The 25,744-nt window shown below is 36.9% G+C and overlaps 1 protein-coding gene across 16 annotated transcripts in view; it reads right to left on the bottom strand.

Annotated features, from left to right (window-relative positions):
* Positions 1-25,744, bottom strand: part of ACBD6 (acyl-CoA binding domain containing 6) — a 235,993-nt gene that overhangs the window by 119,057 nt on the left and 91,192 nt on the right. For 11 of the 16 annotated variants that reach the window (XR_012331304.1, XR_012331305.1, XR_012331312.1 and 8 more), the window contains one exon: positions 15,498-15,587. Coding sequence is in view for 9 of the 16 variants with exons in the window: in XM_019952745.3 (XP_019808304.2) it covers positions 15,498-15,587 (90 nt within the window). In the remaining 7 variants the exon portion in view is untranslated. Of the gene's footprint in view, positions 1-15,497; positions 15,588-24,515; positions 24,569-25,744 lie in introns of all 16 variants that reach the window. The other 5 variants (XR_002179951.3, XR_012331308.1, XR_004526004.2 and 2 more) reach the window with 1 other exon arrangement.

Here is a 25,744-nt window from a genome sequence, read left to right as displayed (position 1 = left end):
CTTCTGTTTCTTTATCACGAAAATGCAAATAATATACCTACGTTATCAGATTAATGTGATGACTATACATAAGCTGCTTGGTACATGGCAAATACTAAAAAACTGTTTTATATCCTACCCCCCCCAACACACACACAATAGAATTACAGATGGTTTTATTTACTGCTTTATATACTTTTCTCTTGCCGCCGCCCCCCCCCAACCCATGATAGAGAACTCTGAATTCAAATCTACAGAGTTTGGAATTCATTCTATAAGCAGGGAAGTCATTAAAGAGTTTTGAACAGGTCAGTGACACAATAAACAGCAGTCTTGGGAAGGCTCTACTGGCAGCAATATGCCTGGTGAACTTGGGGAAGAGCAGACTCGGCCAAAGAACAGTAGGCTAGCCCTGAGGTAGAGGAGCTGCTGTCGTCATTTTAAGCCCCACAACACCCTGGAGTAATCTAGAATTCTCATTATCCCCATTCTTTTTTTTTTAAAATATATATTTCCTACTTATTTCATAAAACTATATCTGCATATAGCCTTTCTTCTTTTCAGATTCTTTCATTTCACAAGTATTCTTTATTAAAACTGAGATAAACTGACATATAACATCATATTGGTTTCAGGTATACAACACAATGATTCGATATCTGTATATATTACAAAATGGTCACTGCAATAAATCTAGTTAAATCTCATGTTTGTTTGAAATTTTCTATAACACACAGTCATGAAGGTATTCAGTGAGAGGGTATGTAGCTCTGTGCCATTATATAAACCGTAAGTTTATGTAACTATAAATCACAAAGTCCTTAAACATTTCAGTAACACTCAAAATATTCTTCTTTGGAAGTGCTTAACACCCAGGACACAGTGTAGACATCCAACACCACAGACGCTCCCACTTCTCCCCCAACCTCTCTTATTTCCTTAACACTACTTTACTATAAATCTGAGAAGTCTAGCAATAAATCCAGCATTCGAATACTTTTAAATGTGCTTTTAGAGTGGTTTTAATCATTCTCCAGGACTTAAAGATCAAACTTACTCAAGAGGTCTGGCGGGGGTGGGGGTGGGGTGTGTATTTAACCCATATCCTAGCCTCAAATGTAGTTAAGGACCTAACTTCCAGAGCTGAACTAAAAATCAATACCAAGCAGTGGAAAAGACAAAACTGTGTCCATAATACTGCCAGATAACAAATGAAATCTATAAAGGATCTTTCTCAGAAATAAAATTAAAAGATCCAATTCCATCAGAGTCACAGAATGCAGAAACTGCAGTGCAATAGAAGTATATATGAGATATACTGAAAGGTAAAAATGACAGGAAAACACAGAGTAGACGTTGACATATCTTTAATTACTACTCCGTTTCAGGCTAATGGTAAAAATTAGTCTTCAGATACTTGATAACATCAGCCTGTCTCTGCTGGGTTAGTACCAAGATCTGTGGCCAAGCAAATACTTCTAATAAAATTGATTTTCCTTTTTGGCAACCAATAGGCCAGTCAATAATAATGTTGTTTCAGAAAGACTGAGTCATGAGGGAGATGAACATTTCCTTCCATTTATTATGTTTGTATTGTTTATATTTGAAAAGAGTTTTCAATAAGGAAACCTAAGAAGAAATTACATGGGGAAAGCTATTCTGAGAGTTAATCTCCAAAAGCCCTCTGATTTGGAAGCATGTTAGCAACCCAAACTGACAAAGCCAAAAGCATTCCCTTAACTGAAGCTAGATCATATGGATTAGGACTGTCAATAATAAAGGAAAACCAAGGCTAGGGGCAACACAGAGTGGTCATATGAAAACAAAGAGGGCAAGGAAAACACTGGCCAGGCATATAGTCCCAACTGATCCATCCTTAAAACCTACGTGGAACTTTTACTTTGCATTAAAGTTTAGTGTTAGGTAAAGAGCATTCTATAAAGCCACGTACAGCAGTTTTTTGTATTGTTTGTCTTATAATACTCAAACAAATAGAATACAAGAAATCCACAGGCAAAAACTTCAGGCTGAGCCTAAACTAGGGACACTTCCCTCTAAAATACTACCCCTGACAATGCAAACCAAATAAAAGTCATGAGTGCACCAATAAGTTTTTGTTTGTTTTTTAATTTAGTGTTGGTGGTGACTGGGGGAAGTGAGGGTTGGAAAGATGATTTTAAAGTTCACAAAGAAAAATAAACAAGCAAAAAGAGAATATTCTGAATAAGTAATTAAGTAATCTATCCTGCCAGGTATTAAAACATATTTTGAAGCTACAATACTTAAAACAGCATAGCACAAGTACATGAACAGAAAAACAGAGCAATAGAACAGCCGAGAAACACAGTGAAATATGTAGATGAAGTAAGACTATAAAAAGAAGACACTTCAAATCAGTAGAGAAAAGATTATTCAATAAACATTATTGGAACAACTAGCTAATCATCTAGACAAAAGCAAAGCTGGCAACATCTGGACAAAAATAAAATTCCTATTGCATACATGTGACACAAATTAATTCTAGATGGATCACAGAAACCATGAAATGATGAAAGTACTAGAAGAAAAGTTTTAATAATAATTATATCACAATGAAAATGCTAATATTCCTTAAAACATCAAAGTTCTGAAACAAGGATAGGAGAAAGAATTATTTAAAGTTAGTCTTTTGCATTTTTTGAGTTTTCTTTCCTTTGTATATATACAAACTACTAAAAAAAAAATCAGTGAAATATATATGGCTTAAGGTTATGAGTCTGACCTATGACTCGAAGCTAGGGAACTGGCCCAAGAAGAATGCACACATGTCTAACGGGGAAAGAAGTATTTATTCTAATAAAATAACAAGGATACCCCAAAGGTTCTGGTAAATGCTTTGGTCTTTTCTGGTTGTCATGATATATTTTTTCTAACATTTTGTCAACTTCTTTATAAGCTGATATTCCTTTGTTCAATATTTACTGAGCACTGACTATATGTCAGACATACGAGGCACTGGTCATACAACCATACTCTGGTACCTGTATACAGTGGTGCTGAGGACAGACATGTAAACAGTGAATTACAAAACAAGGTGACTGCACTGTGGTAGCTCTTTGATGAGCTTAAGAACAGGGAGCTATATAAGTGGGGGTGTCTATCTGGTCAGAGTGAAGGAAGGCTTCCTGAAGGAAATGATGTGTAAACTGAGGCCTAGGAGGGAGAACAAAGGAGACAGAAAACAGTATCTAAGAAGACCAACAGGAGGACCTTCAAAACAGCAGAGGAGTTAGATGTGGAGATCACCTTCCTCCTCACAAATACATCAAAAATACATCTACATGTGGAACAACTCCTAGAGAACACCTACTGAATGCTGGCAGGAGGCCTAAGACTTCCCAATAGGCAAGAACTCCCCACGTACCTGGGTAGGGCAAAAGAAAAAAGAAAAAACAGAGACAAAAGAATAGGGACGGGACCTGCAACTCTGGGAGGGAGCTGTGAAGGAGGAAATGCTTCCACACACTAGGAAGCCCCTTCACTGGTGGAGACGGGGAGTGGGTGGGGGGGAAGCTTCGGAGCCATGGAGGAAAGCTCAGCAAGAGGGGTACAGAGGGCAAAGCGGAGAGATTCCCGCACAGAGGATCGGTGCCGACCAGCACTCACCAGCCCGAGAGGCTTGTCTGCTCACAAGCTGGGGCGGGCGGGGGCTGGGAGCGGAGGCTCGGGCTTCAGAGGTCAGATACCAGGGTGAGGACTGGGAATGGCTGCGTGAACACAGCCTGAAAGGGGCTGATGCACCACAGCTGGCTGAGAGGGAGTTTGGGAAAAAATTCTGGACCTAAGAGGCAAGAGACCATTGTTTCAGGGTGCATGAGGAGAGGGGATTCAGAGCACTGCCTAAATGAGCTTCAGAGATGGATGCAAGCTGTGGCTATCAGCGTGGACACCAGAGACGGGCATGAAATGCTAAGGCTGCTGCTGCAGCCACCAAGAAGCCTGTGTGCAAGCACAGGTCACTATCCACACCTTCCCACCTGGGAACTGTGCATCCCATCACTGCCAGGGTCCCGTGATCCAGGGACAACTTCCCCAGGAGAACACACGGCACACCTCAGGCTGTGGCAATGTCACACCAGCCTCTGCCACTGCAGGCTCACCCCGTATTCTGTACCCCTCCCTCACCCAGGCCTGAGTGAGCCAGAGCCCCCTAATCAGCTTCTCCTTTAGCCCCCGCCTTTCTGGGTGAAGAAGAGACACCCTCAGGCAACCTACATGCAGAGGCGGGGCCAAAACCAAAGCTGAACCCCAGGAGCTGTGCGAACAAAGAAGAGAAAGGGAAATCTCTCCCAGCAGCCTCAGGAGCAGCAGATTAAATCTCCACAATCAACTTGATCTCCCTGCATCTGTGGAATACTTGAATAGACAATGATCATCCCAAAATTGAGGCAGCGGACTTTGGGAGCAACTGCAGACTTGGGGTTTGCTGTATGAGACTGACTACTTTCTGATTTATATGTTTATCTTAGTTTAGTTTTTAGTGCTTGTTATCATTGGTGGATTTGTTTATTGGTTTGGTTGCTCTCTTTTTTTAATTACTTTTTTATTTTTTAATAATTAAAATTTTTTTTATTTTAATACCTTTATTTTATTTTATTCTATTTTTTTCTCCCTTTTCTTCTGAGCCATGTGTCTGACAGGATCTCAGTGCTCCAGCTGGGTGTCAGGCCTGAGCCTCGGAAGTGGGAGAGCCAAGTTCAGGACACTGGACCACCAGAGACCTCCTGGCCCCATGTAATATCAATTGGCGAGAGCTGTCCCAGAGATCTACACCTCAACGCTAAGACCCAGCTCCACTCAACAGCAAACTCCAGTGCTGGACACCCCATGCCAAACAACTAGCAAGACAGGAACACAACCCCAAACATTAGCAGAGAGGTTGCCTAAAATCATAGTAAGTTCACAGACACCCCAAAACACACCACAGAACTCAGTCCTGCCCACCAGGAAGAAAAGATCCAGCCTCATCCACCAGAACACGGGCACTAGTCCCCTCCACCAGGAAGCCTATACAACCCACTGAACCAACCTTACCTACTGGGGTCAGACACCAAAAACAATGGGAACTACGAACCTGCAGCCTGCGAAAAGGAGACCCCAAACACAGTATGTTAAGCAAAACAGGAAGACAGAGAAATACACAGCAGATGAAGGAGCAAGGTAAAAACCCACCAGACCAAACAAATGAAGAGGAAACAGGCAGTCTACCTGAAAAAGAATTCAGAGTAATGACAGTAAACATAATCCAAAATCTTGGAAATAGAATGGAGAAAATACAAGAAATGTTTAACAAGGATATAGAAGAACTAAAGAGCAAACAAACAATGATGAACAACACAATAAATGAAATTAAAAATGCTCTAGAAGGAATCAGTAGCTGAATAACTGAGGCAGAAGAACAGATAAGTGACCTTGAAGATAAAATAGTGGAAATAACTACCACAGAGCAGAATAAAGAAAAAAGAATGAAAAGAATTGAGGACAGTCTCAGATACCTCTGGGACAACATTAAACGCACCAACATTCGAATTATAGGGGTCCCAGAAGAAAAGACAAAGAAAGGGACTGAGAAAATATTTGAAGAGATTATAGTTGAAAACTTCCCTAATATAGGAAAGGAAATAGTCAATCAAGTCGAGGAAGCAGAGAGTCCCATACAGGATAAATCCAAGGAGAAACACGCCAAGACACATATTAATCAAACTATCAAAAATTAAATACAAAGAAAAAATATTAAAAGCAGCAAGGGAAAAGTAACAAATGACATACAAGGGAATCCCCTTAAGGTTAACAGCTGATCCTTCAGCACAAACTCTGCAAGCCAGAAAGGAGTGGCATGACATATTTAAAATGATGAAAGGGAAAAACCTACAACCAAGATTACTCTACCCAGCAAGGATCTCACTCAGATTTGACAGAGAAATTAAAACCTTTACAGACAAGCAAAAGCTCAGAGAATTCAGCACCACCAAACCAGCTTTACAACAAATGCTAAAGGAACTTCTCTAGGCAGGAAACACAAGAGAAGGAAAGGACCTACAATAACAAACCCCAAACAATTAAGAAAATGGTAATAGGAACATACATATTGATAATTACCTTAAATATAAATGGTTTAATGCTCCAACTGAAAGACCCAAACAGGCTGAATGGATACAAAAACAAGACCCATATATATGCTGTCTACAAGAAACCCACTTCAACCTAGGGACACATACAGACTGAAAGTGAAGGGATGGAAAAAGATACTCCATGCAAATGGAAATCAAAAGAAAGCTGGAGTAGCAATTCTCATATCAGACAAAATGCACTTTAAAAACTATTACAGGAGACAAAGAAGGACACTAAATAATGATCAAGGGATCAATCCAAGAAAAAAATGTAACAGTTGTAAATATTTATGCACCCAACATAGGAGCACCTCAATACATAAGGCAAAAAATGCTAACAGCCACAAAAGGGGAAATAAAGAGTAACACAATAATAGCAGGGACTTTAACACCCCACTTTCACCAATGGACAGATCATCCAAAATGAAAATAAATAAGGAAACACAAGCTTTAAATGACACATTAAACAAGATGGACCTAACTGATATTTATAGGACATTCCATTAAAAACAACAGAATACACTTTTTTCTTAAGTGCTCATGAAACATTTTCCAGGATAGGTCATATCTTGGGTCACAAATCAAGCCTTGGTAAATTTAAGAAAATTGAAATTGTATCAAGTATCTTTCCCGACCACAACACTATGAGCCTAGATATCAGTTACAGGAAAAAAAATGTTAAAAAAGTAGAGGGGCTTCCCTGGTGGCGCACTGGTTGAGAGTCCGCCTGCCGATGCAGGGGACACGGGTTCATGCCCCAGTCCGGGAAGATCCCACATGCCGTGCAGCGACTGGGCCCGTGGGCCATGGCCACTGGGCCGGTGCAACCAGAGCCTGTGCTCCGCAACGGGAGGGGCTGCAGCAGTGAGAGGCCCGCGTACCGCAAAAAAAAAACAAAACAAAACAAAACACATGGAGGCTAAACAACACGCTACTAAATAACCAAGACATCACTGAAGAAATCAAAGAGGAAATCAAAAAATACCTAGAAACAAATGACAATGAAAACACGATGACCCAAAACCTATGGGATGCAGCAAAAGCAGTTCTAAGAGGGAAGTTCATAGCAATACAATCCTACCTCAATAAACAAGAAAAATCTCAAACAACCTAACCTTACACTAAAGCAATTAGAGAAAGAAGACCAAAAAATCCCCAAAGTTAGCAGAAGGAAAGAAATCATAAAGATCAGATCAGAAATAAATGAAAGGGAAATGTAGGCAATGATAGCAAAGATCAATAAAACTAAAAGCTGGTTCTTTGAGAAGATAAACAAAATTGATAAACCATTAGCCAGATGCATGAAGTGAAAAAGGGAGAAGACAAATCAACAGAATTAGAAATGAAAAAGGAGAAGTAACAACTGACACTGCAGAAATACAAAGGACCATGAGAGATTACTAAAAGCATCTATATGCCAATAAAATGGACAATCTGGAAGAAATGGACATATTAGTAGAAAAGCACAACCTTCCAGGACTGAACCCAGAAGAAGAAATAGAAAATGTAAACAGACCAATCACAAGCACTGAAATTGAAACTGTGATTAAAAATCTTCCAACAAACAAAAGCCCAGGATCAGATGGCTTCACAGGCAAATTCTATCAAACATTTACAAAAGAGTTAAGACCTATTCTTCTCAAACTCTTCCAAAATATAGCAGAGGGAGGAACACTCCCAAATTCCTTCTACGAGGCCACCATCATGCTGATACCAAAACCAGACAAAGATGTTACAAAAAAAGAAAACTACAGGCCAGTATCACTAATGAACATAGATGTGAAAATCCTCAACAAAATACTAGCAAACAGAATACAGAAGCACATTAAAAGGATCATATACCATGATAAAGTGGGGGTTATCCCAGGAATGCAAGGATTCTTGAATATATGCAAATCAATCAATGTGATACACCATATTAACAAACTGAAGAATAAAAACCATATGATAATCTCAACAGATGCAGAAAAAGCTTTCAAAAAATTCAACACCCATTTATGATAAAAACTCTCCAAAAGTAGGCATAGAGGGAACTTACCTCAACATTTTATAAAGGCTATATATGACAAACCCACAGCCAACATCGCTCTCAATGGTGAAAAACTGAAACCATTTCCACTCACATCAGGAACAAGACAAGGCTGCCCATTCTCACCACTATTATTCAACATAGTTTTAGAAGTTTTAGCCACAGCAATCAGAGACAAAAAAGAAATAAAAGGAATCCAAATCAGAAAAGAAGACGTGAAACTGTCACTGTTTGCAGATGACATAATACTATACATAGAGAATCCTAAAGATGCTACCAGAAAACTACTAGAGCTAATCAATGAATCTGGTAAAGTAGCAGGATACAAAATTAATGCACAGATATCTCTTGCATTCCTATACACTAGTGATGAAAAAACTGAAACTGAAATTAAGGAAACACTCCCACTTACCACTGCAACAAAAAGAATAAAAAACCTAGGAATAAACCTACCTAAGCAGACAAAAGACCTGTACGCAGAAAACTATAAGACACTAATGAAAGAAATTAAAGTTGATACAAACAGATGGAGAGATATACCATGTTCTTGGATTGGAAGAATCAAACATTGTGAAAATGACTCTACTACCCAAAGCAATCTACAGATTTAATGCAATCACTATCAAACTACCAATGGCATTTTTCAGAGAACTAGAACAAAAAATGTCACAATTTGTATGGAAACATAAATGACCTCGAACAGCCAAAGCAATCTTGAGAAAGAAAAACGGAGCTGGAGGAATCGGGCTCCCTGACTTTAGACTATACTACAAAGCTACAGTAATAAAGACAGTATGGTACTGGCACAAAAACAGAAATATAGGTCAATGGAACAGGATAGAAAGCCCAGAGATAAACCCACGCACATATGGTCACCTTATCTTTGATAAAGGAGGCAAGAATATATAATGGAGAAAAGACAGCCTCTTCAATAAGTGGTGCTGGGAAAAGTGGACAGCTACATGGAAAAGAATGAAATTAGAACACTTCCTAGCACCGTACACAAAAATAAACTCAAAATGGATTAAAGACCTAAATGTAAGGCCAGACACTATAAAACTCTTAGAGGAAAACATAGGCAGAACCCTCTGTGACATATATCACAGCAAGATCCTTTTTGACCCACCTCCTAGAGAAATGGAAGTAAAAACAAAAATAAACAAATGGGACCTAATGAAACTTGAAAGCTTTTGACAGCAAAGGAAACCATAAACAAGACGAAAAGACAACCCTCAGAATGGGAGAAAGTATTTGCAAATGAAGCAACTGCCAAAGGATTAATCTCTAAAATATACAAGCAGCTCATGCAACTCAATATCAAAAAAACAAACAACCCAATGCCAAAATAGGCAGAAGACCTAAATATACATTTCTTCCAAGAAGATATACAGACTACCAACAAACACATAAAAGGATGCTCAACATCACTAATTAATAGAGAAATGCAAATCAGAACTACAATGAGGTATCACCTCACACCAGTCAGAATGGCCATCATCAAAAAAATCTATAAACAATAAATGCTGGAGAGGGTGTGGAGAAAAGGGAACACTCTTGCACTGTTACTGGGAATGTAAATTGATACTGTTAGTGGGAATGTAAATTGATACTGTTCTCTATGGAGAACAGTATGAAGGTTCCTTAAAAAACTAAAAATAGAACTATCATATCACCCAGCAATCCCACTACTGTGCTTATACCCTGAGAAAACCATAATTCAAAAAAAGTCATGTACCAAAATGTTCATTGCAGTACTCTTTACAATAGCCAGGACATGGAAGCAACCTAAGTGTCCACTGACAGATGAATGGGTAAAGAAGATGTGGCTCATATATACAATGTAATACTACTCAGCCATAAAAAGAAACAAAATTGAGTTATTTGTAGTGAGGTGGATGGACTAGAGTCTGTCATACAGAATGAAGTAAGTCAGAAAGAGAAAAACAAATACTGTATGCTAACAGATATATATGGAATTTAAAAAGGTTCTGAAGAACCTAGGGGCAGGACAGGAATAAAGATGCAGACGTAGAAAATAGACTTGAGGACACGGGAAGGGGAAGGATAAGCCGGGACGAAGTGAGAGAATGGCACTGACATATATACACTACGAAATGTAAAATACATAGCTAGTGGGAAGCAGCTGCATAGAACAGGGAGATCAGGTTGGTGCTTTGTGACCATCTAGAGGGGTGAAATAGGGAGAGTGGGAGGGAGGCTGAAGAGGGAGGGGATATGGGGATATATATATACATATAGCTGACTCACTTTGTTATACAGCAGAAACTAACACAACAATGTAAAGCAATTACACTCCTATAAAGATGTTCAAAAAAAAAAAAGGCGGCCAACAGGTGAGCAGCATGTCAAGTTCTTCAGAACCAGTGGAACTCAGCATACCATAAGCTAGGAGTGTGCTGAGAAATAAGTGGAGAGGTAAGCAAGGTCCAGATCATGAAGGGTTTTATAGGGCAAATTAAATTTAGATTTTACCTTAGAATAATAAAAGTAAACAAGAGAACATTTGAAAATTAGCATTTCATTCTTTTTTTCCCTAATTTATTTATTTATTTTTGGCTGTGTTGGGTCTTCATTGCAGTGCGTGGACTTCTCATTGCAGTGGCTTCTCTAGTTGCAGAGCATGGGCTCTAGGCGCACGAGCTTCAGTAGTTGTGGCTCGCGGGCTCTAGAGCAGAGGCTCAGTAGTTGCGGCGCACGGGCTCAGTTGCTCCGCGGCATGTGGGATCTTCCCGGACCAAGACTCGAACCCGTGTCCCCTGCATTGGCAGGCGGATTCTCAACCTCTGCGCCACCAGGGAAGCCCCTGAAAATTAGCATTTTAGAAAGAATCTCCAGATGAAAAGTGGGAAATGTATCGAAGGACATCAGGATTAGAAGCAGGGATATAGTTGAGAGCTGCTGAAATAATTTAATAAGCTTGTGTGTTGGCAATGCTGAAATAGAGAAGTGGATAGATTTGAGGTACACTTAGCAGGCAGAATCTATAGGACTTCAGTGGGTGTGAAAATGAGAGAAGAATAAAGGATGAGTCCTGGAGTACTGGGTGGATGCTGATGCCAATTACGGGGGGGCGGGGGCGGTGGCTGTTGAGAGATGGTAAGTTCAGTGTTAGACACTGTGCATTTGAAGTGTCTGAGGGGTGTCCAAGAAATATATGTTGCTGCAGCTACTGGCTGAGAGACAGGTTGGAGATAAAGAGGTCTTCTATTTTGTCTGTGAAATAAGGGAAAATGTGAGAGTAAGAAAGACCGTAAGACTTGCCAGTCAGAATTAAAGATGGATACCATGATTTATGATAATATCCAGGCTGAGTAATTTTTTTTTCTAGCTTTGCCCAGACCCAGAGTGTAGATGTATAGAAGGCAGGCAACTGTAATCAGAATTAGCATTTTGCCAGGTGAAAAACAGGGAATGGGAATGAAGATGAGGATAATTGCATGAGAGTGGACAAAATGAACTAAAATGGGAGAAGGCAGATCAGTCAAGGGACTCAGGATTTCCATAAAGCCAAATAAGAGATTTAGAGTGAAATGAATTGGAGAGTACAATTAGAACTGAAAATTTCACGACTTGATGAAAAGTTCAGGGTGAGCCCAGGAGGCCGAGGGGACTAAAGTGGAAGGGATATGCCAACAAATATTATGTAAAGGAAAAGCATTTTGTATCTATCTTTAGTATAATTTATACTAAATTAAAAAGCAAACTCCTAAATAAGACAAGGATGCCCACTTTTACTACTTTTATTCAACACAGTACTAGAAGGTCTAGTCAGAGCAGTTAGGCAAGAAGATGAAATAAAAGGCATCCAAGTTGGAAAGGAAGAAGTAAAATTATCTCTGTTCATAGAGAACATATCTTGTATGTAGAAAACCCTTAAGATTCCACAAAAAGCTGTTAGAACTAATAAGCAAATTCAGCCAAGTTGCAGGATAAAGAATCAACACACAAAAATCACTTGCATTTCTAAACACTAACAATGAATAATCAAAAAAAGAAATTTAGAAAATAGCTTCATTTACAATAGTGTCAAAAAAGAATAAAATACTCAGGAATAAACTAAACCAAGGAGGCAAACGTACTGTATACTGAAAATTATAAAACGATGCTGAAAGAAATTAGAGACACAAAAAAGGCCATTCCATGGATTGGAAGACTTACCATTGTTAAGATGACAATACAGGTATCTCTTGCTTTTCAAAAGTCTGCTTTATGCCACTTCACTTTTACTAAAGACCTACATTAGTACCTGTTTTTGCTAACCGAAAGAAATCTAAAGACGATTTTTGCTTTTACAAAAAAAGGTGAAAAGCAAAACCAGCGCTCGCCCTTTGTTTTGCAGCTGGCTATTGTAGAGGCAGCGTGCACCCTGAGCACTAAGAGCGGCACCATCTAGCTCCTTCTCCAGGAACTACAGTGTGCATCTCAGCACGAAGCCACCATAACTTTTAACTGTGTGAGCATCTGTGCTTTATCTCAGTTTACTTTGTGCGTTCGTTAGCAAGATGTGTCCTAAGGTAATTGCTTCTTTGCTTTACATCATTTTGGCTTACAAAAGGTTTCGTAGGAATGATTTACTTTCAGAGAGCAAGGGAAACCTGTACTCCCCAAATCGATCTATAGATTCAATGCAACCTCCATCAAAACCCCAATGACTTTTTCGTAGAATTAGAAAAATCCATCCTAAAATTCATATGGAAACTTAAGGGACCCAGAATAGCCAAAACCATCTTGAAAAAGAAAAACAAGTTGGAAGTCTCACACTTCCTGATTTCAAAAATTACTACAAAGCTACAGTAATCAAACCAGGGTAGTAGTGGCATAAAGACAGACATATAGACCAATGGAATAGAATAGAGATCCCAAACTCTTGCATATATGGTCAAGTGATTTCTGACAAGGGGTGTCAGGACCATTCAGTGAAGAAAAGACAGCCTTTCAATAAATGGCGCTGGGAAAACTGAATATCCACGTGCAAAAAAATGAAGCTGGACCCTTACGTTACCTTTTACTTGGGTCAAAAAACAAAGCTAAAATCATAAAGCTCTTAAAGAAAACCTGGGAAAAAGCTTCATGGCATGGCATTTTGCAATGATTTCTTGGATATGACACCAAAAACACAGGCAACAAAAGGAAAAATACATAAGTTGAACTTCATCAAAATTTTAAACTATTGTGCATCAAAGGACACTATTATCAGCAGAGTGAAAGAAAACCCAAAGAACGGGAGAAAATATTTGTAAACCATGCATCTGATAAGGGGGTGATATCCAGACTATATAAAGACTTCTTACAGCTTAACAACAAAAAAAACCCAAACAACCCAATTAAAGAATGGGCAAAGGACATGAATAGACATTTCTCCAAAGAAGATATACAAATGGCCAAAACTGATTGTTCAACATTAATAATGTTCAACATCATTAATCATTATGGAAGTGAAATTAAAACCACAATGAGATACCACTTCACACCCACCAGGATGGCTAATATCAGAAATACAGAAAATAACAAGTGTTGGTAAGGATTTGGAGAAACTGGAACAATTGTGCATTGTTGATGGGAAGGTAGAATGGTGCAGCCACTGTGGAAATGGTATGGTGATTCTTCAAAACATTAAACGAAGAATTACCATATGATCCAGCAATTCCACTTCTGGGTATATACTCAAAAGAAGTGAAAGCAAGGATTCAAACAGACATTTGTTACCCATATTCATAGAAGTATTAATCACAACAGCCAAAAGATGAAAGTCACCTAAGCGTCTGTAGATGGATATCTGGATAAACAAAATATGGTATACACATACAATGCAACATTATTTAGTTTTAAAAAGGAAAGAAATTCTGACACATGCTACATCAGGGACGAACCTTGAAGACATTATGCTAAGTGAAATAAGCCAGTCACAAAAGGACAAATATTGTATGATTCTACTTGTATGAGGTATCTACAGTAGTCAAATTCATGAAGAGAGAAAGTAGAATGGTGGCTGCCAGGGGCTGAGGGGGTGGGGTGGGGAATGGGGAGCTAGTTATGAGTACAGAGTTTCAATTGGAGAAGATGAATAGGTTCTAGAGATGAATGGTGGTGACGGTTAAACACCGTAAAAGTAGTTAATGCCACAGAACTGTACACTTAAAATGGTTAAGGCGGTAAATTTTATGTTATATATATTTTGCCACAGTCAAAAAAAAAGAGAGAAAAAGAAAGAAAGAAAATTTCGGGGTAAATCTTAATGACCTTGGATTTGGCAAAGGTTTCTTAGGTATGATGCCAAAAGCACAACCAACAAAAGGAAATAGATACACTGGACTTCATCAAAATTAAAAACTTTACATGCACCAAAGGGCACTATTAAGAAAGCGAAAAAACAGCCCACGAAAAGGGAGAAGATATCTGCAAATCATACATCTGATAATGGTCTAATGTCCAGAATATATATAAAGAATTTTTAGATCTTAAATATAAAAGAAAACTCAGTTTAAAAAGGGGTGAAACACTTAAATAGACATTTTTCCAAAGAAGACATATAAACTGTCAACAAGTACATGAAAAGATACTCAGCATCATTAGTCATTAGGGAAATGCAAATCAAATCCATACCATGATGAGATATCACTTCATGCCCATTAGAATGGCTAATGAACAGAAAAATAATGTGTATTGGCGAAGAAGTGGAAAAACTGGAACACTCGTGAATTGCTGGCGGGAATGTAAAATGGTGTAGCTCCTGTGGAAAAGTTTGGAGGTTCCTCAAAAAGTTAAACATCAAATTACCATATAACTTAAATTCTCCTCCTAGGTACAGAACCAAAAGAACTGAAAACAAGTGTTTAAACAAAAACATGTACACAAATTGTTCACCGCAATTATTCACAACTGCCAAAGGGTGGAAACAACCCAACTGCTCATCAACTGATGAATTGATAAAATGTGGTCTATCCATACAACGGAATATTATTTAGCCACAAAAAGGAATGAAGTACTGTTACATGTTACAACATGGATAATCCTTGAAAATATGCCAAGTGAAGGAAGCCAGAAACAAAGGCCACATATTTTATGACTCCATTTATATGAAATATCTAGAAGAGGCAAATCCACTGAGAAAGTGAGGGGGAAATAGGGAGTGACCGCTTAATGGGTACAAAGCGTACTTCTGGGGTGATGAAAATGCTGCAGGACAAGACAGTAGTGATGGTTGCACATTGTTAAATGCCACTCGACTGTACACTTTAAAATTGTTAATATGGTAAATTTTACTTTATGTGGATTTTACCCCAATTTTTTTAAAAAAACTCCCTTTTCATCACTCTTACCTGACAGTTAATATCAGCTCTATGTTGTAGCAGGACTGTGACTAGTTCCTTATGTCCTCGATCACAAGCCCAATGGAGTAGAGCTCTGCCCTAAAAACACAGAAAAAGATAAATGAATTTGTTAATCCAGTGTGGGACCATATAAAAGATATAAGGTCTGAAGAAAGACAGAGTAATATGCAAAAATGTAGATTAACTATTCTAAGAATGATTGATATAAAATGTTCTATGGGAAAATCAGCAGACTGGAAATCAATAGAAAGTCCTGAGTTCTACTTCTGGAATCTGTTCTGTACTAGCCCAGTGACTTTCTTCAGCCTGAACAGCTTCCTCACCCACAGCGTGGGGGTAACACTAACAACAATAATACCAATAACATTTGTTGAATGAATGAGTTACAAAATAATGCTTTGTAAATTTTGAAGTACTCTATAAAGGTAAGAGATAGTTTTAAATTATGTCCACTTCTGGTGAAAAAAATCCTATGGATAAAAAAAAAAATAAGTACTTAAACCTAGGTAGAGATCATAATCTAAATGCAGTTTATCTAAATTTACTCAAGTTTATTCCTTAAAATATAAGAAAATTTAATCACTTTGAAACTAAGCATTTCCCCTTCATATCCCAAATTTACACCCTGAAATATCCCCAAAACATTAGTAAAGTCTGCTAGTGTTTGTCTTCAAATGCTGACTGTGAAAGCCACTTGTAAAACAGAATAGATATTAACTGTCAGGAGACAAAAGTACTAAATATGAAACATTAATTTTAACTGTTGTCTACCAAGGATGAACGGTTACTCTCAATGTGTTAATTCTTTTCTCCACTGTCAGACATCTTGGTTTAGTTAATGAAAGGAGCCTACTCAGTCCAAAGAATAAACAAAACCCCCAAAGCTAAGGGCTTTTCTGAAGAAATGAGTGATGTATGGCTTAACACTACTTTTTTCAGGGTGGTAGTGATGTCATTTTTTAAAGAATGGAATGTTTTTCCAAATCAAGTTGAAATCCCTGCTTTATGTCATTTTAGAAAAGATTTAAGGAGATATAAGCTGGGACAAAGATGACTTTAAAGTAAAAAGCACTTTTCAACAAAGCTTTTCTAAACTCACACACTTCACCTTACAGACTCTCTTCACATACCTATTCGTTCAACTAATCAAACCAGGAACTATTCTTGAAACAAACAAACAAAAAGTAAGACAACTTCTTCCTTACAAATTGTCCTTTTCTTTTTCTTTCATTTGCTCAATTTATTTTTACTTACCTGTGAATATCTGTTTTGCAATAGGCTTACACAAAATCCGAAGAGGAAGGGAAGCAAAAAATTTTAAAACGTGGGCAAATCATTCACAGTTTATTGTAACAGCAAAACTACTTTGCTCAGAGCCCACTAAAAATTTTTTAAATGGAGACAATTCTAAAAGCCAAGTAAAAAATGTATTGTGGAGTAGAGAATAGAGTTGCCTATGGTAAATGTTCTCCAGCTCTAACGTGTACTGATTTAGTGTTACTAGAGCACTAATTTCAAAACCCTCTATACGAATAGATAGATATTCTAATTAGACTCTCAGAACTAATACCAATGTATAAAATATTTTATAGTTCAATGTAATTGTTTCACAGCTTTTACATTAAAATAATCAGATAAAATGTCAAAGTCTGTATCATTCTTAGTTCTAATTATAACTGTACATTTTATGGCTATTATGTTAAATTATTAACAAGAATTACTACATAGTTAAAATGATGCCTGATAGACTTACACAGGGAACCTACCAGAAGTACCTAATAGTTAAGTAAGAAAACATAATATTAATATATCTAGTATTTTTACTACAAGATGTACAGATAATTTCTATTTCTCAACCAGATTCCTGATTTCTCCTTAGGTTTAACCCAATAGGGTTACATAGACTAATGTTAAATTATAAATCCTTAGCTGTTTCGGTGGGAAAGCAGACAAGCAACGCATTTTACTGTTAATGGGGAGTTATATTTTATATTTCCCATATGTGGTGCCAAAAATTTACTTTAGACGAAACACCTATGACTGGACCTCAGTAGTGATTTTCACTTTGGATATATTTTCTAGAAGGGTGGCACTTGTATAGCAATGTTTTAAGGAGGATGATGTGCTCTCAGACATTTACACTATGCTTTTTAACAGGTTTTCTGACCTGCAATGTAATTAATTTTTGTAACACATTATTTTAATGGTACACTAATTAACCTTGAATTAGAATGAATTCTCTGATAATGACTTTCTGCAGAAGGGCTGAAGATAGCTACATTAAGACCACCTAATGATTAATATTTTTATGCAGCATTAAGAAGTTCAAAAACAAGAGCAGGATTAAACATACTTGTAAATAAGCATAGATAAAGTAAATCAGGCTTTGGAATTTTTGCCTTCAAATATCCTGCATTTAAATGAACAAAGATCAGCACAACCAGGTATCTGAATGTGATAACTCTTTACTTCTTCAAATTGTAGAGTTCCTGTAAACATACTCTAAGATTATTAGTTCAAGTAATAAATAACCAGTAATTTGCAGAGAAGATATCTGCATATCTATCTATCTACAGATATCTGCCTATCTATCTATAGATATCTATCTATCTATAGATATCTGCATATCTATCTATCCTCATAACCCCTACTGATAAAATCAGTAAATAAACACCTGTGGTTTCTCTCCTTTCTCTTTGTTAACCATAAACATATATGGACCAATATAATGCAATTATTAAATTTACTAAATTAGTTTAGATACAGGATTCCATAATTTCTCTTCCAGAAGGAAAACCATCAATTAGGTGCACATTAAATTTATATTTGCTTAAAGATTTTATACAAACTTATGAGATATTTTACCTATTTTTAGATATAATTGTTTTATCTTCTATGAATGATATAATCTCTTACAAATTTTCAAGTTAAATTTATTTTTACTGTTACCACAAAAGCTGACAATTGTTTGTCTGCTTCTAGTTTTAATAACTTCTGAAAGAATATCGCAGAACTATTTGGGACATTTGTGGGGAAAGCCATTATTAAAAGGAATCTTTCTTAGGTCAGCAGAAAACCACAAGCACTGTTTGGAGAGCTCTGGATAAATTCTGGAATTCAAATACAGTAAAACACAGCAGGGAAGAAAGAGTTCCCATCTGTTAACCAAGGGTGCAAATACCGTCTTACCTCAGACAGATGAATGACTCTAAAGTGCTTGGAAAGTGCAGGGTGGCAGCTAACCTATTAAGTGGTATTACTTTCATACCTTCTGGAAAATACAGAGTTGAGTCTTAATATTTTATATGTTTTTTTGATATCCTTGGTTACTTGTTCTTAAACCATGCAGAATTTTTAAAAATTAGATTTCTCCTGGATATCACAAATTAAATGAAAAGAGATGGTATTATAAAATGACTTGATGTTCTTAGGGTATTTTGAGAACAGATACAAACAAAGCATGTACACCATACATACAGTAGACAAAAACATGGCAAAGTTGGTATGTTTAAATTTGTTAAGAGTTGCCATTTTATCAAAGATGATATGGTATAGTACTGTCTAATTACGAAGTGAAATACTGCAAATATTTTGACTTGAATTTCTCTCTCCAAAAAATTGGGTTTCAACTTACAATTGATTGACTTCAGCTACCAATAACCTGTAGTGTCTCTGCCTCCTCTCTCCTATCCCTATCTTCTACCCTTCGCTGCTGCCATTGTAGCAGCTGGCTACAGTGAGAACTCCCCCACCTGCAACCACCAGAAACTACACAAAGCCTCCTACTTCCACCCACCTCTCATTAGTGAACCAACAACGTTCTTTCAAAAACTCAGACAGCAGTAGGACTGGGTGGCAGTTTATGATCGCAAGATGTGGCTAGCATGGAAGCTAATACACATTTAAAATAAGTGAATACTTGATCTCCTTCACTGGCTAAGATCTAAGGTAAAAGGAAATGGTATTGCTGAGCTATCAGGGAATTCAGAAGGATTTTAAATACACTACTTTAGAAACTCCCTTTATAAGCATTTACTAAGCCATAATGTTAGTAACTAAAGGGTTAAGGAGTAAGCAAGGGAGATATTACTTCATCCTGTATAAAATAATAAGTAATCCAGTGATAATAATAAGGTAGCCAGGTGTCCATCAGAAGATAATGGATAAATACACTACAATGAATTCATATTCATACAATGGAATACTAGTCAGCAATATAAAGGAAGAATACTGATCTATATGACAATATCAATGAACTTCAAAAACACTATGCTAAATGAAAGAAGCCTTACACAAAAAAGTACATATTATGATTCCATCTATATAAAGTTCTAGAACAGGCAAAACCAATCTATGGTAGAAGAATTATCAGAACAGTGGTTACCTTTGTACGATTAGGAGAAAGAACCACCTGGGATGGGGCATGAGGGAATTTTCTGGGGTGACAGTAACGTTCTATATCTTGATAGGAATTTTGGTTACACAGGTATGTGCATTTGTCAAAATTAATTGAATGTGCACTTCAGATTTGTGCATTTCATTGTATATATACATGTTACCTTAAAAGAAAAACCAAACTAATACTGAACTCTAGTTAATGATATGTATGCTGAAGCATTTAGAAGAAAATTTATTGTCTATAAAATACTCTGAAATGCATCAAAAACATAGATCGATTGATGGATGGAGAAACGGCTAGATATTGATAAAGCAAACATAGTAAAATAACTAGTGGTAGAATCTAGTGGTAGGGATATAGATGTTCACTGTAAAATTCTTTCAACTTTCCTGTATGTTTACAAATTTTCATAATAAAGTGTTGGAAAAAACCAAAAATTTGCACACCCACATTCACAGCCACATTATTCACAATAGCCAAAATATGAAAGCAACCCAACTGTCCACAGATGGATATTTAGATAAACAAAATGCAGTATATACATACAAATATCATTCATTTTTAAAAAGGAAGGAAACTTTGACATGTTATAACATGGATGAACCTTGAAGATATTATGCTAACTGAAATAAGCCAGTCTCAAGAGAGCTTGTGTATGATTGTGTGATTCCATTTACACGAAGTACCTAGAGTAGTCAGATTCATAGACACAGAAAGTAGAATGGTGGCTGCAAGGGGCTGTGGGAAGGGGAGGAATGAGGAGTTAGTGTTTAATAGGTCCAGAATTTCAGCTGGGGAAGATGAAAAAGTTCTGGAGATAAAACGGTGGTGATGGTTAAACAATGTAAAAGTACTTAATGACACAGAACTGTACACTTGAAAATGGTTAAATCTGTGAATTTTGTTACGTATATTTTACCATGATAAAAAATTCAAAAAACAAGTATACTGCCAAAGCGCATAAGATTTAAATGACTTTCACTATTTTCTCATTTTGCATTAAGTACGAGTTTCTGGTGTAAAGTATTACCATAGGCTTGATTTTTAAATGGTGCTGCCTATATTAATACAAATGAGCATAATTTGACAGTTTAGAATGCATTTCTCAATTATTAGTGTGAATAAAGTTCCTTCAAATTAATGTTAGTCAACTACATAACCAAACTAACATATACTCAAGTGTAGAAAGTTATTTAAGAGGATGCATTTTTTCCTTCCTTTCTTAAATAGAAGCATAAATTGAGCCTTAGTACACTGACTCTGGCTCTTAAACCTTTTGCTTCTTTGTTAGGTTAGTACTGTCTGTTTTGCCAGATTTTGCAGCAGTTTCTCAAACCAAAAGCATGTAAACTGTATTCTGACATGAGCCACAAATTTAAAACAAAGCAAGTGCAGAAAGGAATGGAGTCAAGAGAAAGGTGATCTTCTTCAAAGTATTTGAAAGAATCAATAAACATATGGAAAATGGTATAAAATTAGACCTTCAAAAGAAAAGAAAGGACTTAACTAAAGTAGCAGCTCAATAAAAGAGGAATTTTTGAGTGTATTAGACAAAAATTTATGGAAAAACCAATGAATTGTATGAATGCTTCTGGGGGGAGTGATGATAGCTGCACTGGAATAATGTCATCTAATTCATTCAAATATTATTATATTGCTACATTTGTTCTAAAACAAATTTAAATTAATGTAAAAGTTTAAAATACTATTTAAGGAACTTCCCTGGTGGCACAGTGGTTAAGAATCCACCTGCCAATGCAGGGGACATGAGTTCGAGCCCTGGTCTGGGAAGATCCCACGTGCCACAGAGCAACTAAGCCCATGCACCACAACTACTGAGCCTGCGCTCTAGAGCCTGTGCGCCACAACTACTGAGCCCATGCGCCACAACTACTGAGCCCGTGTGCCACAACTACTGAAGCCCATGCACCTAAAACCCGTGCTCCGCAACAAGAGAAGACACTGCAATGAGAAGCTCACCCACCACAACGAAGACCCAACACAGCCAAAAATAAATTAATTAGAAATAAATAAAATATTATTTAAATATCACTAAGAAGCACGTATTCAGTGTCTACTGTATATGGCACTAATCTGAGATATAAATTGTGTGACAAGAATTGTGCAGACATAATATGTGCCTGATGATTGATAAGAAATATTCTGTTCATATATTAAGTACACTTTATAAATTATTTAAATCATCCAAGATATTTTCTTGGAAGAACTATAAATATGTGGCATGTGTGAAGAGTTATATTAACTGACTCAAAAAATAAAAATTGAAGCACCATTTTAAAAAATGTATAAGCTTTTAGATCTTCACATTTCTCTTCATATTATCTACACCTCAATTTCCAAACATTTCTGCAAATGATTAAAAAATTTAATAAAAGCTGTAATTTAACAAATGAGTACATAGAACACCATGATGCTATAAACTTGGAACCTATAGCGTCCTGAATAGTAAGTATAACTACAAAACTTTTTTTATTACATGAAATATAGACAGTGTCCTAATTACCATATCAGTAGGAAACACCATGTAATTTTCTCAAATTAGAAATATATGCCTTACTATATCTGTAGCAATTACAACTTAAATAAAAGATACACACCAGGAACTATACTTCTGCATAATAAAATAACTTCATTATAGAATAGGAATATTTTATTTAAAAGGCATTTTATATATATATATATATGTTCATGTGCTATGATAGCTATAGATTCTAAGCATTTTAGGCAATATAATAATTATGTTTATTTCAATATGTGGGAGTGCAAATGTGGCTTATCATGTTATGACTATAATTAAAATTTCTCTATGTGCTCACAAAAAATTTTAAGTGCAATAAATGTAATTTTTAATCATCTCAGGGAAAGACCGAAATTGGGCTGAATCTGCTGAATGAACATTTTAAATAAAGTCATATACCATTCCAAAGAATCTTAGGCAATGAGTAGTGAAATAACTCAACCTCAAATATTAGACAAACACCTAGAAGACCAGGATATCCTTTCAAAATTGTAATTGTTACCCAACTTATTATAGTAGGGAAATGTCTTTTTTCTGATAAAGGGGTTAAAAGTATTTAGCTAGCAACTTAACTTTGAGATTATATACTTTTAATCCATCATCAAAGCTTGCAAACTTGTTTTATTTGCTAGAGCTTTAAATGTCATGAAGCAGTACCCTTTATTTTATTTAGGATGTTAATTTTAAGCTCCCACCTCCCTCACATTCTTAAATTAATTCATACAAATCCCTGATTAATAATAAAAGGTCTTGCCATCAGTATTTAGAGCCCAGCCTGAGTTGTCATGGCTGAAAGGGCAGAAATCTGCTTGGAGCAATGAGAGAACCCAACTGAATTCTGGGCGTCTCAGTCTATGAATGTGTAAGCACTTCATCTGTTCATGGAAACACAAGTGTTCTGGCAGACTTGGGGGAAAGGCAGCTGCATGGGTAACAAACTGGAAGACCTGGGAAACCGTACTATATCAAAGTCACTAAATGACAGAAGCAAGATATTTTACAAGTGTTACTTTTATTTTCACACAAAAATGGTGTTGTTTAGTGTAAGCTATTTGAGTTCTAGACATTTATTTTATCCCTATCATTGCTGCCCAATGATCCTTGCAGAGGTCACAGGTGGATTTGACTATTTTATAAAAGAAATTGTTGCAAATCAGAGCACAACAGTAGCAGGGTCGACTGGAAATTGATTATCCTTCTTAAATCCAGTGGTGGAAAGAACACTCTCTCAGACCTGCATTTCCACTTAGCAGTTGTATGTATTCGAACAAGTAATGTGTACATCTCTGAAATAGTTCCTGTCTGTGAAATAAGGATAACATCTACCTTACAGGGCTGTTGTAAAGACAACACAGTAATAAGTGAAAGTACCTTACAGAGTTGTAAATATGGGGAAAGTACTCTGTAAACTATAACCCACACTGTATAAAATAGTATTATTTGAAAGATGGAGAATTCTAACAGGGATAATATAGTACATACACAATCATTTCCAGTGAAAAAGTGACTGTGAAAAGTTAAGTGGGCTTTTCGTTTCCAGTTCCATATATAAGGAGCTAGGAAGTTGCCACTCCATCCTAACAAACAAACAAAAAAGGTGAAGAGACTGAAAAAATCAACAATTCTTAGATCCATAAGAAAGGGAAAGACACAGGGCAAACCACTGCCCCTGAGACTAGAGAGACAGATAGATGAATTCGACATCCTGGAGCAGAGCCTCACAAGTGGAAACCAGCCGGGGAACCAGAGCCAGGTAAGAAAACCTGACCATAATAAATGAATTGCTGGAGGCACAGTGCAGACAACTCTGAGGGTTAAAAACTCCACGGGCATCTACTCAACCCCTCTATCCGCACCCCCCCAATAGTGTGAGATTTACTTCTAGGAGCTTGAGGAGGTTCCCACAATAAATGTCAGAGAGACATCCCCTCAGGCTTCTGGCAGGGGGAAGGGAAATTAACCGTTCTGAAATATGCCAAAGCTCTATTGTTCTCAAAACCGCCTGCCTTCAGGGGAAACTGGCTAACCAGCACCTAACCTGTTGGGGTATTATCAGAGCCTAACTGACCTGGGGGTTAGGAAAATACCCAACTCCAGTCCACTCCAGCCATTCTGTCCCAACTAAAGGGGGAGGGAAAAAAAAGAGAAACATTTGTGAGATTCCCAGTCCAGAGGCATAGGCTCACTACAAAACTGAGACCGAACCATAGGACCATAGAACACTTTCTCTCCCCAACACCTCACCACCGCATTACTAAGGGCCTATTCATAGCAGTTCCTTTTATCTGATATATCAAGTCCAGCTATCAGTAAAAATTACAAGACAAACCAAAAGGCAAAAAATCCACAATCTGAAGAAACAGAGTAAACATCAGAATGAAACAGGGCAGAGATGCTGGAATTATCAGGTTGAGAATTTAAAACAACTATGATTAATATGCTAAGGGCTCTAATGAATAAAGCAGACACCATGCAAGAACAGACAGACAATGTAAGCAGAGAAATGGAAATCCTAGTAACCAAAAAGAAATGATAGAGATAAAACAACCACTGTAACAGAAATTTTAAAAATGCCTGTGATGGGCTTATTAGTATACCAGACATGGCTGAAGAAAGAATCTCTGAGTTAGAAGATATATCAATAGAATCCTCGAAAACTAAGAAGTGAAAACAAAGACTGGGGAAAAAAAAAAAGAAAACCCAGAACAGAATATCCAAGGGCTATGGGACAAATACAAAAGATACAATGTATGCATAATGGGGATACTAGAAGGAGAAGAAACAGAGAAAGGAACAGATGAATACCTGAAATAATGACTGAATTTCCTCAAATTAATGCTAGACACCAAGCCACATATCCAGGAAGCTCAGAGAACACCAAGCAAAATAAATGCTTCAAAAACTACACTAGGCATATCATTTTCAAATTACAGAAAATCAAAGATAGAGAAAAACCCTGAAAGAAGCCAGAGGAAAAAAAACATATTGCTTATAAAGAAACAAAGATAAGAATTACATCAGACTTCTCCTCAGAAACCATGCAAGTGAGAAGAGAGTGGAGTGACATATTTAAACTGTTGAGGAAAAACCCCTGCTAACCTAGAACTCTGTATCCTGAGAAATTATCCTTCAAAAGTGAAGGAGAAGTAAAGACTTTCTCAAACAAATTTTGAGGAAATCTGTTGCCAATACACCTCCCTTGCAAGAAATGTTAAAAGAAATTCTTTAGAGAGAAGGAAAATAATGTAGGTCAGAAACTGATCTACATAACGAAAGAAGGAGCATCAAAGCAGGAAT

Source organism: Tursiops truncatus, chromosome 1 (genome assembly GCF_011762595.2).
Source record: "Tursiops truncatus isolate mTurTru1 chromosome 1, mTurTru1.mat.Y, whole genome shotgun sequence".
NCBI classification, from domain to species: Eukaryota; Metazoa; Chordata; class Mammalia; order Artiodactyla; family Delphinidae; genus Tursiops; species Tursiops truncatus.
Note: the sequence above shows the minus strand (reverse complement) of the source record. Positions and strands in the feature narration are given on the sequence as shown.